Source organism: Dromaius novaehollandiae, chromosome 25, assembly GCF_036370855.1.
Source record: "Dromaius novaehollandiae isolate bDroNov1 chromosome 25, bDroNov1.hap1, whole genome shotgun sequence".
NCBI classification, from domain to species: Eukaryota; Metazoa; Chordata; class Aves; order Casuariiformes; family Dromaiidae; genus Dromaius; species Dromaius novaehollandiae.
This window is the reverse complement of record NC_088122.1, coordinates 2,344,885-2,364,441: the sequence shown is the minus strand read 5'-3', so window position 1 is coordinate 2,364,441 and position 19,557 is coordinate 2,344,885. Positions and strand designations below refer to the sequence as shown.

Below are 19,557 nucleotides of genomic sequence, written 5' to 3'. Positions count from 1 at the left end.
TTGTCTCCTCATTTAGCTGTACTACTCATAGTAGGGCTGTAATGGTGAGGACCGTCCAAGGTGTGCATAAAAGGACTTTGACTATGTTAGAAAAAAATTGGTGGAAATTGCATACTGCTGCTTACCCACAATTGTGATGCCTGACCCATTTGAAATATCCCCCAATACTGACATATTCCCCAACACATAAGCAAGAGAGGGATAATATCAGATTGTAGGCTTAGCTGAAATGCTTATATGTGCTGGAAAGGAAATCCCCAAAGGGAGCTAGAAGCTCCCTTTCCCAGATTTTGGGGGTGGTGGGGAGAAGCTGGGACTGATTCATAAGTAAACTAGCTTTCTAGGTGTTTCTAGTACTGTGTTTGGGTTCACTGCAAAAGTTAAAAAAAATACTGTCTGAAGATTTTGCGCTGTGATTTCATTACTGTAGCATATATGGGCTTTCTACAGAAAACTAAGAAATGAACCAGCTCCTTCTGAGTTGTTGGTGCTACCCCTCTTGAAAGTTTTTTTTTTTTTTTTTTTTCCTTAGTGGCCTTTTTATGTGGCATATTTTTAAAGTTATAAAATACTCTTAAGATCCTCTTTGTTATGGTTAAAAAAATAAATGCATGGACTATGGCTCTCAAACAGGAGCCATCAGACACTGTGTGTTGTAGTTCCACCTAATGTTTACCTATGAAATATTTTAAATACCATTTATGATTGTCATACTTGCTGCTTCAGTCCTGCTGCAGTGTTTCTGTACAATGGGGGAAGGGTTTAGTGTGAGAGAATTTAAATGGTATTAATCTTTCTTTTAGAACAATATACTAATTTTGCTTTTTTTTTTTTTTTTTTTTTTTTTTTGGAAAGAGTTATCAGCTGTTCAGTTGGTCCATTCCAAGAGATGAAGGGGGTAGTGCTTTAAAAATAACAGAAAACCCCAGCCCACCAGAACTTGCAGTTTGTTAGGAATGACATAAACCATTCTAATCTGTCTCCTTGCAATTTTGACAATAACAGCAAAAACACTGAGAAAGTAATTCCTAGGTTGTTTGTGGAGAGCAAGAGGAATGTTTTAACAGGGAAACTGAAACCTAATAATTTAGTGTTGTTGCTGTCTAGTGTGGGCTGTTTCTATTTCAGAATGTGAAGTGTCTTGTCACTCTGTACCCTTCCCGTTTTTGGTTTCTGCCTCTGCTCGATGAGGCATGTTAGCAAAACAAGTAAATAAATGCTAGTCACTAAAGCCACTAGGACAAAAATTAAATCTGTTCTGAATTAATTAGGATACATGACCTGGTTTTACTGAGTACAGGAACTTCTTCAAATTTAAGTGAAACTCCTCCTGTTCCCTGAGGAGTCACAAATGTTTCTCAGTGGCTGTGTTGTGTATCTTTACGTATAAATTCAGATTTTATATTCTTATATTAATCCTTCATATGCAAGTTCTTCAGAACTAAACATTTTCTTTGTCAATTCAAGAGGGAGTAATGACCTTCTTGTATGGTGTAACAGTGAGAAAAGAGGGAAGAGATTTTCTTTCATCTCTGCAGTGTCCAGAATTATTTAATATGAGAAAAATTGTTAGTTTTACAAGAAAGCTATTTTGCCCACAGCTCATTTCTGCTGGTTGGATTTAATAGGTAGTGAAGATATCCTTAGTATTAAGAGTGTTCAAACTCCTTGTATCATTAGTATCAGTACTAAAGGCTGTCCTTGTTTGAGGTTAATTATATTTTAAAGATTTTTCAGTCTGCCATTAAAAAAAAAAAAAAAGGAAAAAAAGTTAATAGTTAAATTTTAGACTAATTACAGCATATCTAAGTGTTAGTTTGTAAATGGTTGTTTAAGAGTTATTTTATTGGGCAGTGCTGTTCCATACCAAAGGTCAGGGTCATAATGCTCATAATATTTGGTGAGTCATAGATTTGTCCTGGAATTCAATTCTGGTAGACATTTATAGGACATTGCCAGTGTCTCATCCACTGTAAGGTATTACAGGTGTGGGGGAAAATGTATTCGCATGCCCTTTTTGAGCTGGGTTCATTGCCCTCTTGAATACTGTGAATCAGTGTTGCGCTTTGGGGCAGTGTAATGCGTTGTCCAATAAAACGCTCTTAAGTGATTACTTGTGAATTGGTTTTTTGTGTGCCTTTGGGAAGGCATCTCATTAATAAGGGAAGTTTTTATTATTCTACCAGAAATTACTTTCATTATCCTGAATTATGAACAGCATCTTTTATGCTGTTTATGAGCTCCTTGGTCTTGAATATTTCTTTGCTGGATGCGGCCTCAGTTTCATTTAGTCTGTCGATGGACTAAAGATCATCCCTGACACTAGCCAATATGAAATGCTTCAGATGCAGTGACCGTCCCCATAGTAAGCAGAAGGAAGACTCTGTGATATTCCCAAAATGCTCAGTCTAATCAGAGATGGCTTGATTTAAGCCCAGGAACCACCATGCTGGTTTTACTTAATTTCTCGTGCTATTTGTGGTATTGATCGCTGTTAACCTTCAGCTCTAGCAGTGGAAGGAAGGAGGAGAAGACTGGGAAGAGGAAAGGAAGAGACTGGGTGGGAGTTCTCTGAGCGCTCTTAGCCCCGTCCTTCCTTGGGACTTTCTGTGCCTCTCCAGTTTGAGGAATAAGTGTCCAATTCATTTTTATACCTTTCCAAATTACTGATCTAAATAAAACCTAATGCCACCAGTTACTGAAGTGTTACGTGCAGAAATATTTTCTTTATCAGTTTGGAATTTATCAGTGTTCCTTTTCTTTTGTTGGTCTCCTTTTTTCTGTTCTTTCCTTTTCTTTTCTTTCATGATACAGGGAAGAAAATTCCTCCCATCTGTCTTTTCTAAAGTTAGGTATCTATTATTTGTATACTTTTATAATGATTCTTCTGATTTATTTCTGTTCTTAAATATCAATCTCAATGTTTTCAGGTTTCTCTGCTTTTTCCACTTTTGTCTGTTCCTCATCCCTCTTTTTGCTGTTTTCTTGACCCCTGCTGTTCTCTAGTGTCCTGTTCAGAGAGGCTGTCCAAACGAATAAAGACTGCAAAGAGATCTTAGATTTAGAGAAAGGAAATTCACTAGTATTCAAATGATCGTTCTTATCCTGAATTAGAGTGTACTTGACTCAGCACTGTCTTCAGTGCCCTTTAGTGCCCCTTGAATAGGGACAGCTGGATTATATTTTATAAAATGAAGTATATTTATAAAATGCTCTGTTGATTTTTCTGCTAGCTTCTGTCAGTTTTCAAAATTCTCTGTTACATGGGTAAAAATAATGCCATTTAGAAATCATTAAACTTACTGGATTTCAAATAGTGTTTTAGAGAATCCTTTGATTCACCTGCAGTTTGTGAGGCTTTCCTGTAGCAGTTTTGTGTTTTCTAGTATGTTCTCTCCTATCATGTAAAGAATGTTTCAGCAGCCTAAGAAACTAATAAACGGTACTGTTAGATATGTCATGTAATTACCTGGAAAATATCTACTGAGAGGGATGTAAGATGTTACCTGTAACAGAGCAAGTGCATGGTTTTAAAAATGAAATACATTTTTAAGTTGATATTCCTTTTACAGTTAGCTTAACCAGGTACTCAAGTCTTTCAAGTGGTCTTACTAATCATTAATAGGAAAAAAAATTTTTGAACTTAACCAGTAAAGATATGTAAGTGTCAGGAAATAAAAATGTCCAGTCAGAGTTTGAGTAAATGATTATGGAGTACTGTATTGCACAATTCTAGATAACAAAATGATTTCAAAAGGAAATGTGAAGATGCACCAGATACAGTTTCTAAACTCTGTATGGTGTATCTTCAAATTTATAATAAATTTTTATTGTAAATAGTTATAGATTTATGTATATAATAGTATATCTGTATAACTAGAGCTTTTAAAAAACTCTGTATATCTTCAAAATGTATATCCATAAATATGTATATATATGTCTATAAATATATATGTGTGTGTGTATATACACAGATATATGCGTATGTATATACATAAAATATGTATATGTAGGCACTGCCTTCTAGCACTGAGAGTGTATTCAGGCTCATACAGATGGTTGCCAAGAAGTTGGGAGTGCGTGCCATCAGCGCTCCTGGCTGCACGGGAACCCGAACAATTGCTTTTGCAAAAACATAACTTTAGCGAGTAATAGAAATCATGTGCAATGACTATCCTACACTGGTGACCCTTGGTTTTTGAAAATACTTGACTGTAATTTAAAACTAATTATTTGAAACATAAGGATCTTATTTCTCAATCCAGTCTCATTCTACATAGAAACTATGCTTAGTTGACATGGTGTAGTCATCGCTGTGGACGTTGATTATTCTCAGAGCAGGTAGAGCAGAGCAGGCAGTGGCTGTGTCACGCTTCCCTGTGTCGCGGTGCCTCTTCTGCCCTGAAGGGAACCCATCTGTAAGCCAGGCTCAAATCCAGCCTCTGTGGCCCATGCAATACAGCATGATGTCATGAGAATTTTTTCCTGTTTCCTTTAGTATGGTGATTTAGTCCTACAGTTTGCTGCTTTGTCTCAGGAGGAAGGAGTTGCCATTGTCAACTGATTGTTGTTTTTCCCTGCTTTAACAAGCTCTGTATTTCCCAGTGATCCGTGCAGGCTTTGTCAATGCCAAAATAGCTAATATCGTAGTCGTCCTTTACATACTTTCAGGAAGTAAATATTTTTGATACATTTATTATCATGCATTTTTAGAGGCGCGTTCATCTGAAGTTATATATGGTGCCTTTTATTTTGTTGCATGTGGTAAGATATTGGTAGAAATATCACAAATAAGAGAGACATTACGGCGGGTGATTATTGTTGTGAAAAAATTGTGTCTGGCAGGCACTTAAAGCACGGTATTCTGATCCTGTTTCCCATGCTTGTGGAAGTTGCATAACATGTAAGCATCTTTCAGTTCCATGCATTCGGTTTTTCTCTTGTGCTTGTTTCTGTATCTGTTTATTAGTTTGTTTATAAATAAGGCCAAGTAAACATATTGCTCATGCTCTCAGAGATTTGCTGTAATTATGAAAAACAGTTCTAAGCAAGAATTTCTGTTAGCCAGGAGCCTTAATGCAGGTCAGCAGTCTTGGTGTCAGGAGTGGGTAATAGTTCTGTTGGATGAACAAGTCTTAAATAGTTTTTCCTCTGTGACATAAACACAAACGGGCTTTTCTCTACCAGATACAGTGTCCATCTTCCTAGTTTTGTTCAATTTCTCCTTTAACAGGCATGCGTGCAATCTGTAGGAAGACATAAATCCTGGTTTGCCTTACTAGTTGGGTTCCTGGTGTCTTGCTTCTGTGGTCTTTGGATAAAGAAAGTATCTGATTTTACAGAGGGGCAGTGAGACTCTGAAGGATGTTTGATAGTACCAGTTTTTGTCATCCTGTTTCTTCAAGAAATAGTTGTTATGAGAAAAATCGAGATTGGATTTTATCATGATATTAGTGGTATTATGCCTTTTGGGTGAGAGAGGGCTGTTCTACTTCCATATTCTGGAAGCGGTTCCTTTGTGAAGCTAGAGAGATGGTAGTACTTGGATGATTCTGTAGTGTGTTTTGAACTTTAATTACTTTGGCTCGTATTAATACTCTATGTGGAAATGGCAACTACACATCTGGAGCAAAATAAATTGCTTCCTTTTTGAATAGTATTAATTCTGAATTATGTGAGACATGGAAATGACATTTTCAAATCTGAAGAAAGTGATGGTCCTGTCAAGTGGAAACTAAGCAGAATAATGTTAGTGCATTCAGTAGTGTGTCTCTGTGTTTGTGAATTTTGTTATCTGTGATTTTGAATCTTATTTTAAGAGTTTGAGTATTTGATGTAAATGAAAAACAGAATGTGCACAACAGGGATGCTCACTGAAACATCTGAGATTACTCTGCATCTCTTCCAAAATCTTTTATTGCTCACCCTTTCTTATCCTTGCCACTCCCCTTCTAGGGAAATTTAAATTTCTTGTTTGTTTGTTTGTTTTGCATTTCAGATTGTGCAGTGAATGTCCATAAGAACTGCAAGAATTTACTGGCTGAATGCAGCAGCATCAGACCCAAGGTGGGTTTTACAGCTTGTTCTGTAAATAATGATGCTTGACATAATAAATTGAATTTACTGCGAGTGTTTTAATTTAAATCAGTATGGAATCTTGCCCTACATCTCCGAGATGTCAAATAGTTATTAACTTGTCTTTATAGTAATTTGTGAGAATCTATGTAGGGAAAATAAAGTGAAACATTTTATTGCTTTACTGAAAACTAATTACCATTGTTTGTGTCAGAAAACAGTCAGAACTGTGACTTGCCCTTAGAATGCTCAAACGCCATGACTTCTTTTTGGAACATAATTGAATTATTTCTTGCTTAAAAAAAAGATATTCTTAATTTGATACCTCTGAATTTTGTGCTACTGTATTTACAAATACAGTGCCACCTCAGAGCTGATAGAAGAATGAGGAGCCGGGAGGAATTTGATCACAATAGCTGCATACTATTTATCAGCTGAACAATGCAGAATAAGTGCTTTCATTTTTGAACTGTGATAAACTTTAAATCTTGCCAAGATGTTCACTTTTTATCTATGTCACAGGGGTGCCTAAGATTGCATGTAAGGTCACAGGTTGGTTTCAGATAGCTGTGTACCTGTCACTTTTCATTCTGGTATTGTATTTGAGAATCATTTCCACCTCCTTATAACCATTTAGACTTGAAAGTTTTTTTTAGTTTGTTTTAGCCTGTGACTGTTGATGATTTCAGAGACCGACTGATGATTTCAGAGCAGATTAGGGAGTACTATGAGAGGGAGAAAGAGCAGAGCAGCTCTTTCTGGACAGTTAGAGGTTAGAGCAAACACTTTCAGCCTCTGGTGATTAGGATGTAACCTTTTTGAGGGTAGATGTGTGGGTTTATAAATCTATTTACCTACCTATATAGGTATCTATATACATATATAGGTATATACACATACATATATGCTTTTAAAGTCATTGTACATTTTTCTTTCAAACATAAACATTCCATCGCTCCTATGCTAAATGCAGTAGAGATTTAATTTCCACTCTTGACTGTCTCCAAACTTTCATGCTTGAATCACCCCTGCAAACCCCTTCTGAAGAGAAAAAGGAGAGGTAGCACAAAATGATATGGGGAATGAAGTCAGAAGTGAGACTCACAGTGAAGTGAGACCCCCCCCAAAAGCCATTTGTTGCAGACTGTATTATTTAATTAATTTGTCTATCTTTTAGATAAATTCTTTCTCAGTGAATTTGGAATATCCTAGTGCTGTAAGAATGAGAAGGCTGTGCAGATGAATAAAGGTGCAATTTAAATGGACAATATTAATTTTGGTTGAAACCAAGTGTTGTCTGGGTTAGTTAAGTTTAATTAGTATTGCTGTAAGCTAAACTGCAACAAAGTGTAGATGAAGACTGCCAACTTAAAGGGTTTGCTTTCATTTGCTAGATTATCTATGATCGTAGCTTTAATTCAGCTGTAACTTTCTGTTTTTGGTTCAACTTCAGTCTGGCTGATACTTGATGCAGTATTTATATGTAATGTAAATGTCAATATACCATTGTTCTGGAATGTGGAAAAAATCAAAACTGCTCTTGTGTCAAATCTTTTATATTTTCAGGATAAAGCTCCACTTACAGTTAGTGTTATATGATAGGGAAATTATGATTCGTTTTGGACTGAAAGTTTGGTCTGTATGTGTAAGAATATTGTATTTTTTCCTATAACAGAAAGATTTGCAGCACAGACCTTCTGGATCTCCACAAAGTTCGTCCCAGTGCATTTCCCCAGGTTTGTACTAAAGAATGATTTCTGTGCTCAAGGCTTATCTGTTCAATTGTATTTTTTTTCTTTAATATGTTTTAAAGGCTATACACAGTGTGTTATTGAAGTATAGGAAAGGTCTCTTTTAATAAGATGGCTTCATTTTTTTTCTATTGGGAATGGCTTAGAGGCTCCTAGCAATCTCCTGTGTGTTTTTATCTTTTTATCTTTTTATTTTCCTTTATACCTTCTTGCTGTGTAACCTCAAAATATCATGGTGAAAAGGGATCAATAAGCTAGTTTCTCATTGATTGTCTATTCTCTGGCCTCTGAAAAGACTAGAACTGTGAACTTTGTTTTACATCAGATTTTCATAATTGTCTATTTAAAACTTGCCTGCAGCTACTGGTTGCTAGAAATCTCTAAGACAAGCTAGCATAAATGGCCTGAACATAAATCTTTGTTGAAACAAAGTGGGAAAAGGGATCTGGGAAAAAAATAAGAAGAAAGAACAGCTGTTCTGCAGCATGGGCTTTGAAATAGCTTTTTGCTACTGGAAAAGACCAAATAGCTGGGGTTTTTTCTTTTTCTTTTTTCTTTTACCGGTTTTGCTGAATTCTTTGGCATGTTCACCATCTAAGAGAATTCTTCGCAAACTGTGTGATTGTGACCTTTCTTTTTACTCATGTTCCAGAGTTTGAAAACAATACTTGTAAAAGGGACAGATGGTATTTTTCAGTTGTACATTGAAGAATTACATTTTTTTCCATGATATAACTGTTAGATTTGAGGCTGATTACGTTGTCAGTTAAATTTTAAAAACTATTTTGTTACATATAAAACAAATTGCTTTAGTAATTACATAAAGTGACTTAGAGTCACTGTCCATCCTGCTTTTGATCACCATTCTTTGGGACTGAGCTTACTGAAGTGATTATTGTGTAGTTGCAAATACAACAGACATCAGAGTCACAGGTCCAGGTCTAAGATTTAAATGGCATTTTGGTTGGTAGAAGTTATGAGGTCTGCGTTAACAGAATAGATTTTTTGGGCTCTAAGGTGTTTGACAATAGCTAGAACAGAATTATTTTTGCCTTACAGTTGGTTATTTGGTTGCTTTACTGGCTATAAGGAACACAACTGATGAGAATGTCTGGGTGTTACTCTGAATGTTGCATACATCTTTGTTACCTCTGACTTGCATTTCAAACTTCCACTTCTTTAGGACACGGTCCTTACTGCAAGATAGCACAAAGGGAAGAATCGTTATAATAAGATAAGTGGTCATTTGTGCTGCCAAGAATGTTTTTGTCCACTTAGGGGAAAGTGCAGAGGCTAAAATAGGAAACAATAAGGAATAATGAAAATAGGAAAAGTTGGGCATAGGGCTTGTCGTTGGAACTGCTCTGTGGTATACAGTCTGGTCTGATGCGATAGGTGAACAGCAATCGATAGGGCCTCTCAGCAGTGTGCAGACAGTGCTAATTGAACTCAGAAAATGGCTTTTTGTTGGTGCAGGCTCTGCTAGGCAGGCAGTACTCATTTTCTATAGTCAAAAGCAGAAGCAGGAAGTTAAAGGAACAGCTAATAACATGAGCATTGTATGTCTTTATGCACAGTATAACACTGCAGACATCAATGCCAAGCAGAAAAAGCCAAAGGTATGGTATCAGTGTAAAAGAAATACATTTGAAGAAAGATTCAAGCTGTGCCCCCTTCATATTTTGCCTCTGGAGATTTTTAGATTTGACCTAGCAGGGTTGTGAAACAACCCCTAACACTGACACAAAACTTTATATTCTTGGCAGGTGAAGCAAAGTAGGAGAACATGATGGCTAATGATTTCAATACTTCCCCAGATGGAAACAGGATGGCAATTATTTTTAAGCCTCTCTCCAAGAAATCCTCCTTTGCAGATCTTGTTAATATTCACTTAGTCTCCCTTTTTGGGGACGATCGGCTTGGAGCTCATCACTTGGAGGTGATGGAGGAGGAGATGTACGTCAGTTTATCCAGTTTGTAGTAGATTGAGAATTAGCTGTGCAGTGCAGCCAAGAAATTCTGAACCTGATCCTGGGAGGTACTGGGAGAGGTGTTGCCAGTGGGTAAAAGATCTACTGATATCGTTCTCATCTGCAGCCCTGCCTACAATTCTAGTCAAGTGTTTTAAGGAAGAGAACTGAAAGACAAGCAGATGTAGAGTACAGAATATGAAGAAATCTGGAAAAACCTGTGTTATGAGAAGAAACTTGAATATCTTGGTTTGGCTGTGTTTGGTTGAGCAAAACAGAAGTGGAGGGAGAGATGACTGTTGATGAGAGTACGCTGAGGGGTAAATACTAAGAAAAAGGAACTATTTGGACTAGATGAGCACCAGTGTTGTCAAAACAACAAGTTATAAATTGGTCATCGATAAACCTAGGCTTGAAATTGAAGACACACTTGAACTGTCACAACAGCATGGTCCTGAAGCAGCCTCCCAGACACAGTAGTGGGAGAGAAATTCAGTCTGTGTGTAAGATGAAGCTTGCCTGCAATTGTAGGGACCTGGGCTCAAGGATCCATGAGGTATCTTCCACTCCCATGTCCTTAAAAGCACTTTGAAGAAAGGGCAGCTGCAGACCTCATCAGTGACACAAAGTTTTGAAGATTGTCTGGCTGATTCTTTATCTTTGACTTCTTTGAAGTTCCTTTTTTTAAAGGATGTATTTTGTCTCCTGTTCCTTATCATTCATTATAGACATTAGTGCTAAATAATTATATCCATTTTTTTATAAGTCTATTACAGGCTTCCATGTATTGTATAATAGTGATTAAAATTTTAAATATCTTTCCAGTTCACCATCTGTCTAGATTTAAAAAGCACTGAAAAGCTGCAGTATTAAAATTAAATTTAGCTCTGGTATCTATTACATTCAGTGTGTGTGTGCATGCAGGTATAAATCACTGTGTAGCAATAAGCATTGCAGAGAACTTGTGGTTTTTATGTGATCTCAGATTTTTCTTGTTTGCCATGAAATGTTCTGTGCCCTTATACGGCAGGGTGTGAATAATTGTGTGTAGGTTCTGGTGTTTTACTAAAGGAGAAGATACTTTGCAATTTCCACACTAAATGGGCACAGTAGGGACCAATTTCCTGCACTTCAGACCTGCTGATTTAGCCAATACAGTAAGTTAAGTGGCAGCTTTACATTTCTAGAAGGATCACAGGTAGTATAAAAACAGTGCATCTCTGGGGCCACTTTACTGTGCCAAGTCTTAGGGCAGCCAGTAGTGAGCATGGGGAATACAAATTCAAAAAGCAGCAGCAGGAGCAATGCAATTCCAGCTCATCCTGAGCTGTCTTTTTGTGGTTCCTTTTCAAGAAAATGGAATGAGAATGTCTTTTTGGACAATGAGCTCTTGACATCCAAGATCCTGTCTGTTCTCCGTCCACATTCAGAGAGAGGTTTGAGAGCAGGCGATCTGCAGTGTACGCCTCATTTTCTGAGTACCAATTCAATTTTTGCCTCTCTAGCCGCTTCTTTGAAGGAGCAGCCCCGAGGTCTTCTCCTGGGACCGGATGGCACCCCAGTATTATCGCGGAACCTCGGTATGACTATCGCCCAGAGAGGAAATTCTCAGTCTTCACTGAATACTGCTGGAGCTGTTAATAAATTTGGGTAAGTAAACTGCTTCTCTTCTAATCCACTAGCTTCTGCTGCATCCCCCCCTTTGTAAAAGTAAAACCAATTAGAGTACTAAAACAAGAGCTCTCATTTATTTTCAAGCTCAAAAGAGATTCGGTCAGCTTCTAATGCTGAAATTAATTTAAAGTATCCCCTAAACAGTAAGCTATTTGTTTGTTTAAATCAACACCTTCTCTTTAGTCCCCCTGTGCTATGCCACAGAATATTATATAAAATAGGGGAATATTTCAGTAGCTCTGTCTAGATTTTTTTTTTTTCCCATGGGTGTATTAGTCTTCAGACTTTTTGAAATTCAGGAATATTTTCTGAGATCAGTTATTCTAGATATTACTAGTTCTGACTAGTATAGGAGGCAGCAATGTTTTAAATTGCAGTATACCTTGATTAAAATAGTAGACAAATTTAAAACTATGTACTGTTTATATAGTTATGTCCTTTTAATGTGCCACAATTATGCTCAATTCTCAGTGAAGTGCTCTTTGTACTGTGAACTGGATATGGCTTGTCACCAGGTGATGTCTTTTAAAATGTCATACCAGAAGTTGCATGCTCATACTCTTTTAATTAAAACTGTAGCATTTCAGTGATTATTATTAAGTTACTCAATTGATTTGACTGCTTAAAGTTGGAGTGCAATGATAGCTCGTATATAGTTTTTTTAACTTAATTGTACTGTAATTAAGGAGAGATGCTTGTTACAGGAGGTTTGTTTGTTTGTTTTAGTCAAGCAACTTAAAAATATATATATGTTAATGTTCTGGTCCCTTGTTGTCTAATTTTTTTGGCCATTCAGACTAATTTCAGGAGACATGGATGAAGGGGATTCTGGATTTATAAAATTTAAGCAGGCATCAGATGATGTTGTCTCACTTGCACCTTCAACGTCGGACTCCATTTTTCTGGAAGGTATGGAATTTCTGTGCTTTACAGGATTTTATACAATTTCTGACACAGTCATAACAAAACAACACATGTTTTTACTCTTGTTAATGATGGTAATGAGGGATATAGCTAGACACAATTTGCTGATTAGTGAAATTAAATGTGCTTTTGATCCAGATGCATATTCTGTGTCCCTCCGAAGTGAAATAGAAACAGATGCTCTTGAGTTTGAGGCAGAGTCTTGGAGTGTTGCAGTGGAACAGCCTTATGCAAAAAGGCAAAGGAAAGAAGTTATAAAAAGGCAAGATGTCATTTATGGTAAGAATATTTGTTATCTTTATGAATATATTTTTTATTTCATAGCGCTACCATTTTGATATGAAGTAGAAATCATTGTTTTAATTGGCTTCCCATTTTGACTTGTGCTTGGAAACTAAAACTGAGTGAAGATTTTCATGTCTGTTCCCTGTCTTAGTGTGCGTAAGTTCTCCTACTAATAGTTCTGAGCAACCCATACTTTCCAATATGCCTGTGTAAGCAACAAAGCCCATCTGTACAGTTTGGGAATATCCCTAGCTTGACTGCGACTGGGAGATGTCATTAAATAAGTAGGGTCAATCTCAGTCACTACTTAGATGGGAGATTAACAGGACAAATTTAAGAACTTTGCATCAGTGACATTTTTATTCTTTTCTCAATGCTGATATGATACCTTGGTAAAGCTATATGGACAGTCCTGGAATAGCTTGCTTCTATTGAGATCTAGAACAATACAAAACAGAGCTAGAAGGAAACTTAAGATGTCCTCTAGTCCTCACTGTTGGGCTACTACAAAATCAGCTGCACCTACGTGTCAGAGTTTTTTTTTTAACCTGTTCTTAAAAATCTTTGAAAATGGAGATTTCAAAGGTGCTCTAGGCAATTTATTCCAGTGTTAATCCTTGTGATGATAAGGAAATATTGATATGAATCTCTCTTGCTGCAGTGTAAGACTACTACCTCTTGTCTTTCTTGTCATGCCCCTCTGATACTGAAAACAGTTTATTCTCCTCTTCTTAGCAGTTAGTAGTAGTGTTGCATCTTTCTGTCCTAAATAATAGGTGTAAATTACACTAATTAGACATTTCATCTGGACAGTTGGTCTGCATTAGACCAGAATTTCTCAGGAGTTACTTGCTTTCTTTTAAAAGGAAGATTTTTGTTATTTTTACTGAAAAGCATATTTGGAAGTATTTAAATTCAGAAACTAGAAATGTGTATTGCATCACTTAGAATTGGGGAAGGTTTTCTGGCATCAAATATGTATCAGTATAACTCTTCTGTTAGTGGCTTATACTGGTAAGAGGTAAATAGTAAGCATGTTTTATAGATCCAGGATAGTCAGTCTAGCTGTTGTTATTCTGGTGATGGGTCTGCTGCTCACTTGCGGAAGATGTTGCCTTTCCGAGTCTGCTCTGTGATATCTTTACCAGTCATTGTGCAGTATATAAATGACTCATGATTTTTTTTTTTTTTAATTTCTTCTTGCCCAGAACTAATGCAGACTGAAATGCACCATGTCAGAACACTGAAAATTATGCTGAAGGTGTACTCCAAAGCCATGAGAGAGGAACTGCAGTTCCCAAATGCAGTCATCAACAAACTTTTCCCTTGTGTGGATGAGTTGCTGGAGATGCATGGGCAATTCCTGCTCCAATTAAAGGAGCGGCGAAGGGAGTCCTTGGAAGAAGGCAGTGACCGAAATTATATTATCCAGAACATCGGGGACATCTTGGTAAAGCAGGTGTGAATTAAGTTCTACCGACATCACCTGACACTATGAAATTCCTAGCTTTAATCTTACATTTAGCTTTTTGTCCTGTAAAGCTTGACTATAATAGAGCCTTCATTTAACACTGGGTTTAAGATTATCTTCCTAGTATAGTGTGTGATCCTGGCTCCCAGGAATACATCTGCTCACAAATAATGTGGAATGTCCATTAAATGGTTTCCTTTGGGTCCGTATACATGTCTGTGTTGTGGTATGCTACTGCAAATGATTCAGTTTTATTTTTCTTTTGTTCCAAAAGTCAGGTAACATATTGCTGGTGTCCTTCGTGATCACAGCTCTCCTGCATTTAATGCTGACTGTTTTGATTTTGGCCCTTTAAAAATGAAGTAAAGATCCTTTCAACTGATCACTGCTTTTTTTAATTTTAATGCCCTTTTTGGTCTGGAGTGGATGCAAAACAATTTCTTTCATATATCATGACCATTTTTTACCCCTCACCTTTTACAGCCCTCAGTCTTTGTAAGTGCAGAGGCCCCAAAGTCCTTTTAAAAATTCTCATTATGACAGCAGTCAGTTAATATTGGTTGCGTTGTGTTATTCCAAGCTCTGTGATGTCACACTGCATAAATCTCTCATTTCCGATGAAGAAATTGAAATATCAAAGAAACATTGTCTCAGAAGTCAGTTACCATAAAACCTAGTTAAATTTGGGTCTTGTAGTGTGTAGGTATATTGTTAATGATTCATGTTTTCCATCCTTATATTTTCAATTAGTTTTCAGGTGAAAATGGGGAGAGAATGAAAGAAAAATACGGTGTGTTCTGTTGTGGTCACAATGAAGCTGTTAGTCACTATAAAGACCTTCTCCAAAGCAATAAGAAGTTCCAAAACTTAATAAAGGTAAACAACGATTAGAAATCTTCATCTGACTGAGCAACATATACTTGACTACTTTGAGTTTTATTTTGTTCTTAAAGATCTCTTAAATTTGAATGAACAGAATTAAAGAAGCATGGTCTTGTTATTTGATGATCTGCTAGCTTTCTGTATTTTTGATGTCTTGAGCTGTTTGGACACAAAGCCACAATTAGGAGGTGTTAAATTTGAGGCAGGCAGGTATTTTCTTTTGAGAGTGCATATGACTGGGACTAGGATATTTGTTTTATTCATGGCTCTGTCACTGACTGCCCTGATAGGTGACCGCCTTGATAAATTGGTTTGACAAATCAAATCGGTGATTGATTCTGTTGATAAAACGCTATAGAAAAGGTAGGTGTTATTGCTCTCGTTCTGTCCACTAAGTCATCTTTCCAAAACCGGGAGATTGGCTGTAGGGCATTCTGTTTATCTGCTCTACACTGTCATGTGCAATTAATAGGAAGGGCTGGGGAAACACAGCCAAACACAAAGCATGTAACCTGAATCTTAGATGGCATTGTACAGTCCAAAGCATTCTCATTTTCCAGTCATTAGTAAATGATACTCTGAACTTTCCAACGTGGCTCTGTAGTTACAGCTCTTCTTAACTAGGTGTCTTTGAAAGTGAAAAAGCTCTCCTTTCAGGGAACCAAATAAGTGAATGGAATGAGTTTTAAAATATATAGCCTCAGTCCTTGACAAAAAAGAAGAGCTTGGTATTGTATTCTACTGCCAGGATTGTGTTGTACCTGGAGTCAGGCCAGCTATTGAGATTCTGAGGTTTACAATCTTCTGTTTCTAAACAGAAATGTATTTGTTTAGATCAACATAGTGGTGAACATAAAGTGGTAAAATAAATACATATTTTATTCATTATTGACATAATTTGGCTGTTAGGTGGTTGCATCTGATTTTAAAAATAGAGTACTTTCTATGTATTTAAGAACTGATGCTATTATTAAAGATATAAAAAAAATACAGATAGTTAGCAAATAGGCAATCCAGCTGTTCAAATTTGGAACTTTCTCTGCTTGGCTCCAGATTTAATAATGGTAGTTGGAAATAATACTTAAAATATTTTTCTAGTAATGAAAGCAAAAAGTAATAAATTACCTTTTCTGATTGCTATCATGAGTTTTGCTGCAGTAAAAGAATGCAGCTAGTTTTGTGGTGCTGCTTCTAGTTGTACAAAAATGTTTTGAGACAGAAAATGTATGAATGGAGAGGGGAGGGAGTTAGAAGAGCAATATATACAGAGCATGTGAATGGTCTGTCTTTTGTTTTCTAGAAAATAGGCAACTGTTCCATTGTGAGGAGACTTGGCGTTCAGGAGTGTATCCTTCTAGTTACACAGCGCATCACCAAATATCCAGTGTTGGTGGAACGTATTATTCAGAATACCAAAGGTAGTTTGTTTAATCTTTCTTAGATGCCTGACAGTTGTCTGCTGATCCTTCTTCTCCCATGTTTTGCACGTTCTTTCCTCAAACAAGGAGGACAGGCTGGTACTGCCTTATACCTGCTTGCTCACTTCTTTATTAGCCGACAGTGTGATTTTAGATGCAGATCCAGATCAGGTCAAGAGCAGGAGTGTTCAGTTTCAAGTCTGCCACCGTGAAATCATAGTAATTAAGCCTGTCATTTCATTGGAGATTTAGTGCTTTAGAAGTCTTTTTTTTTTTAACCTTTTTATTTATCTTTATGTTCTTAGAAATTACTGTTAGATATTGAGTATGAAACTTTTCATGTTAAAATATGTTTGGATGGCTCATTTTTCATTCCAGAGTTCAGAATCTGACTAACTGCTACTCTTCTCTCTTTGTAGCCGGAACTAAAGATTGTGAAGAGCTGACACAGGCTCTCAGTTTAATTAAGGACACGATCACTCATGTGGACGCCATGGTAAATGAGTGTGAGAAGGGGCAGCGCCTTAAAGAGATTATGCATAAAATGGAGCTAAAATCATCTGGAAAATCCAAGAATGGGCTTTTGTTCCGGAAGGACGACATGGGGCAGAGGTGGCTTCTGCTGGATGGGATGCTATACTGGAAAGCTGCATCAGGGCGACTCAAAGGTGAAGGACCAGGAAGGGGAAAAGTGCAACTAGGAAACAAGATTTCGCTTTGTTTAGTAACTGTTTATTACCGATTGATTGAGTATAAAGTAAGATGACAATAACCTGCTTGTTTAATAGGATGTTGGAGGAAATAGCACTTGTTCTATTCTTGGCTTGTCCAATAAGCATCTCTGTAATGGTGCATGATAAGTTCCTTATGCTGTTTGCTTATTATCTGTCTGATCTGCTTTCCAATTCAAGTGGGAGGTCTTTAGACAGATGACAAAGCTTTGAGTCATACTGACTTAGTCTCCTGTGGAAAGACATTATCTTGTGCGAGCTCTGGTTCACACTTTGAAAAATTGTGTCATGTCAACCCCATGACACCTTCATTCTACATAATGCCTGTTTTGCCAGAAAATCAAAGCAGCATCCACCAGTGAATATTTTAACAGCTTCATTGCTCAAATGTTCAAGGAGAAGCTTCACTGGCTCATATAATGCAGCTAAGAGTACCTGGTACTGTGAACATCTGCAGTTCCAGAAGAATCTGCTGTTGAGGTAGAGAGTGTTCCCTCCTGAGTGTTTGAGTCCATGTGTAGCATGCCTAAGCAGGTGTTTTCAAGTTTTAAATGGGCTGTTTGTATTCTGCTGGTTCTGTATATGTTTGTGGGGATACCAAGCGGAATGTGGTAGGAGACCCAATATTGCAAACATTGACATGTCCCTGTCCCTTTCTCCTGTGTTGCTGTCCCACAGGAAATTTAAGTGAAGTGATTTTGAGTCTGCATCAGTCTTTTTGATTTAAAATAATTTATTTTTTGTCTTTCTGTTTCTACCGTAGATATTCTGGCAGTCCTGTTAACTGATGTGCTTTTGCTATTACAAGAAAAGGACCAAAAATATGTATTTGCATCAGTGGTAGGTATTGTTCTCCTTAGTTAAAACATTCACTCACTATATTTATGAAAGTGACAGTAACTACAGAAGAAATACAGATAGAAATGTTAGATACTTGTTATGGCAGGTTCAGAAGAAAAATGAAGTTAATAAACAAGTTAGCTATTATAGAGTCACTTCTCCTGAAGCAGTCCTGGTGCTCCTGCTGCCTCTTGGTACAAAACAATGTTCCTTTGTGTCGGTCTGCTCTAGCTGTGGCATCTCCTGTGGTTTTCTGATGCCTTGAGCATGTCCTGGGGTTCACTACTTCCTTTTTTCCTAGTGCTGTGACTTTCCCTTTCATCAAGCTCTGTTATGCCATTTATACAAGCCATATATGTTAAACATGCTAGAACTCTAGTTTGAAAGGCACTTGCAAATAAGGTCTCCTTCTGTATGTTAATATGAAGAGAAAGAATCCTCCACTTCAGTGAGGGAAATGGTAAGCCGTGACCATAGTAACCTGTGACTTACTGGAGGCTGAGAATTTTCCTGAAGCAAATGTAACTAGCATTAAATGCAAAAGTAATTAAAGCTGCACTTTGGAACACTTGATAGATTTGCCTATTTTTTCTAGGGCATTTCCACAGGTATCCTCAGAGCAGTTAATTGCGTACATTTTGTACTGATCTAGTTCAGTTATGGCTGTAATGGAACCAGAAGCAAAGAAACTTTATGTAATTGGTTTTTTTCAATATATATTTTTTTCAAGACATTAGCATTAGAGCTGAATTCTAATGGCAAAAGCTATTTGGGTGACTTCAGGGTTATAAAAGCAACGGCTTTTCAAATTGACCATGTTCTAATGCACGGAATGGGGATACTTTCACAAATCATAATGGCTAACTGAAATTGCTGCTTCTTGCCTTTAACTTGATTTGCTTTTGCTTGACTTGCCTTTGCTTGATTTCTGGGACCTGGTGGGAATGTTCAGGTGGTTAAATCAATGCATGCTTTAATACTCAACCAGGTACTGAGACTTCCTGTTTTTGGAATGTACATTCTGTATTCAGTGTTTTGATCCATGGTTGATGAGTAGAAAATGACAGATGTCAACAGTGTCATGTGAAAAGGTCACAGTAGTAAAGTAATAATGTTACAATATTACAGCTCATGATGGCCCTCTATAAACAGGAAAGGGGCAGGGGGTGGAGGAGGCTAAGAAGCACTAACCCCAAAGAATGTATGTAATATAGTGCAATAAACTATATTTTGTTTCACAGGACTCTAAACCACCAGTTATCTCATTGCAAAAGTTGATTGTAAGAGAGGTAGCTAATGAGGAAAAAGCAATGTTCTTAATTAGTACTTCCTTAAAAGGACCAGAAATGTATGAAATTCATACAAGCTCAAAAGAAGAGAGGAATTCCTGGATGGCTCACATTCGCAGAGCTGTAGAAAGGTAAATTATGAATGAAAGCTGGAAGGCTTGATTTCTTGCTCATCTGTCTCGTCTTCAGCAGGCCTCATAGGAGTAACCTTAGCTAAAAATACATTTAACTGTCCTAAAAACTCCTT

At 37.1% G+C, this 19,557-nt stretch overlaps 1 protein-coding gene across 2 annotated transcripts in view; it reads left to right on the top strand.

Annotated features, from left to right (window-relative positions):
* ARHGEF18 (Rho/Rac guanine nucleotide exchange factor 18) overlaps nucleotides 1-19,557 on the top strand; it is a 52,817-nt gene that overhangs the window by 20,600 nt on the left and 12,660 nt on the right. For both annotated transcript variants that reach the window (XM_064497550.1, XM_064497551.1), the window contains exons 11-21: nucleotides 5,999-6,066; nucleotides 7,751-7,811; nucleotides 11,302-11,446; nucleotides 12,267-12,379; nucleotides 12,533-12,673; nucleotides 13,888-14,138; nucleotides 14,901-15,026; nucleotides 16,333-16,450; nucleotides 16,870-17,118; nucleotides 17,945-18,021; nucleotides 19,263-19,441. In XM_064497550.1, the coding sequence (XP_064353620.1) occupies nucleotides 5,999-6,066; nucleotides 7,751-7,811; nucleotides 11,302-11,446; nucleotides 12,267-12,379; nucleotides 12,533-12,673; nucleotides 13,888-14,138; nucleotides 14,901-15,026; nucleotides 16,333-16,450; nucleotides 16,870-17,118; nucleotides 17,945-18,021; nucleotides 19,263-19,441 (1,528 nt within the window). The remainder of the gene's footprint in view (nucleotides 1-5,998; nucleotides 6,067-7,750; nucleotides 7,812-11,301; nucleotides 11,447-12,266; nucleotides 12,380-12,532; nucleotides 12,674-13,887; nucleotides 14,139-14,900; nucleotides 15,027-16,332; nucleotides 16,451-16,869; nucleotides 17,119-17,944; nucleotides 18,022-19,262; nucleotides 19,442-19,557) is intronic.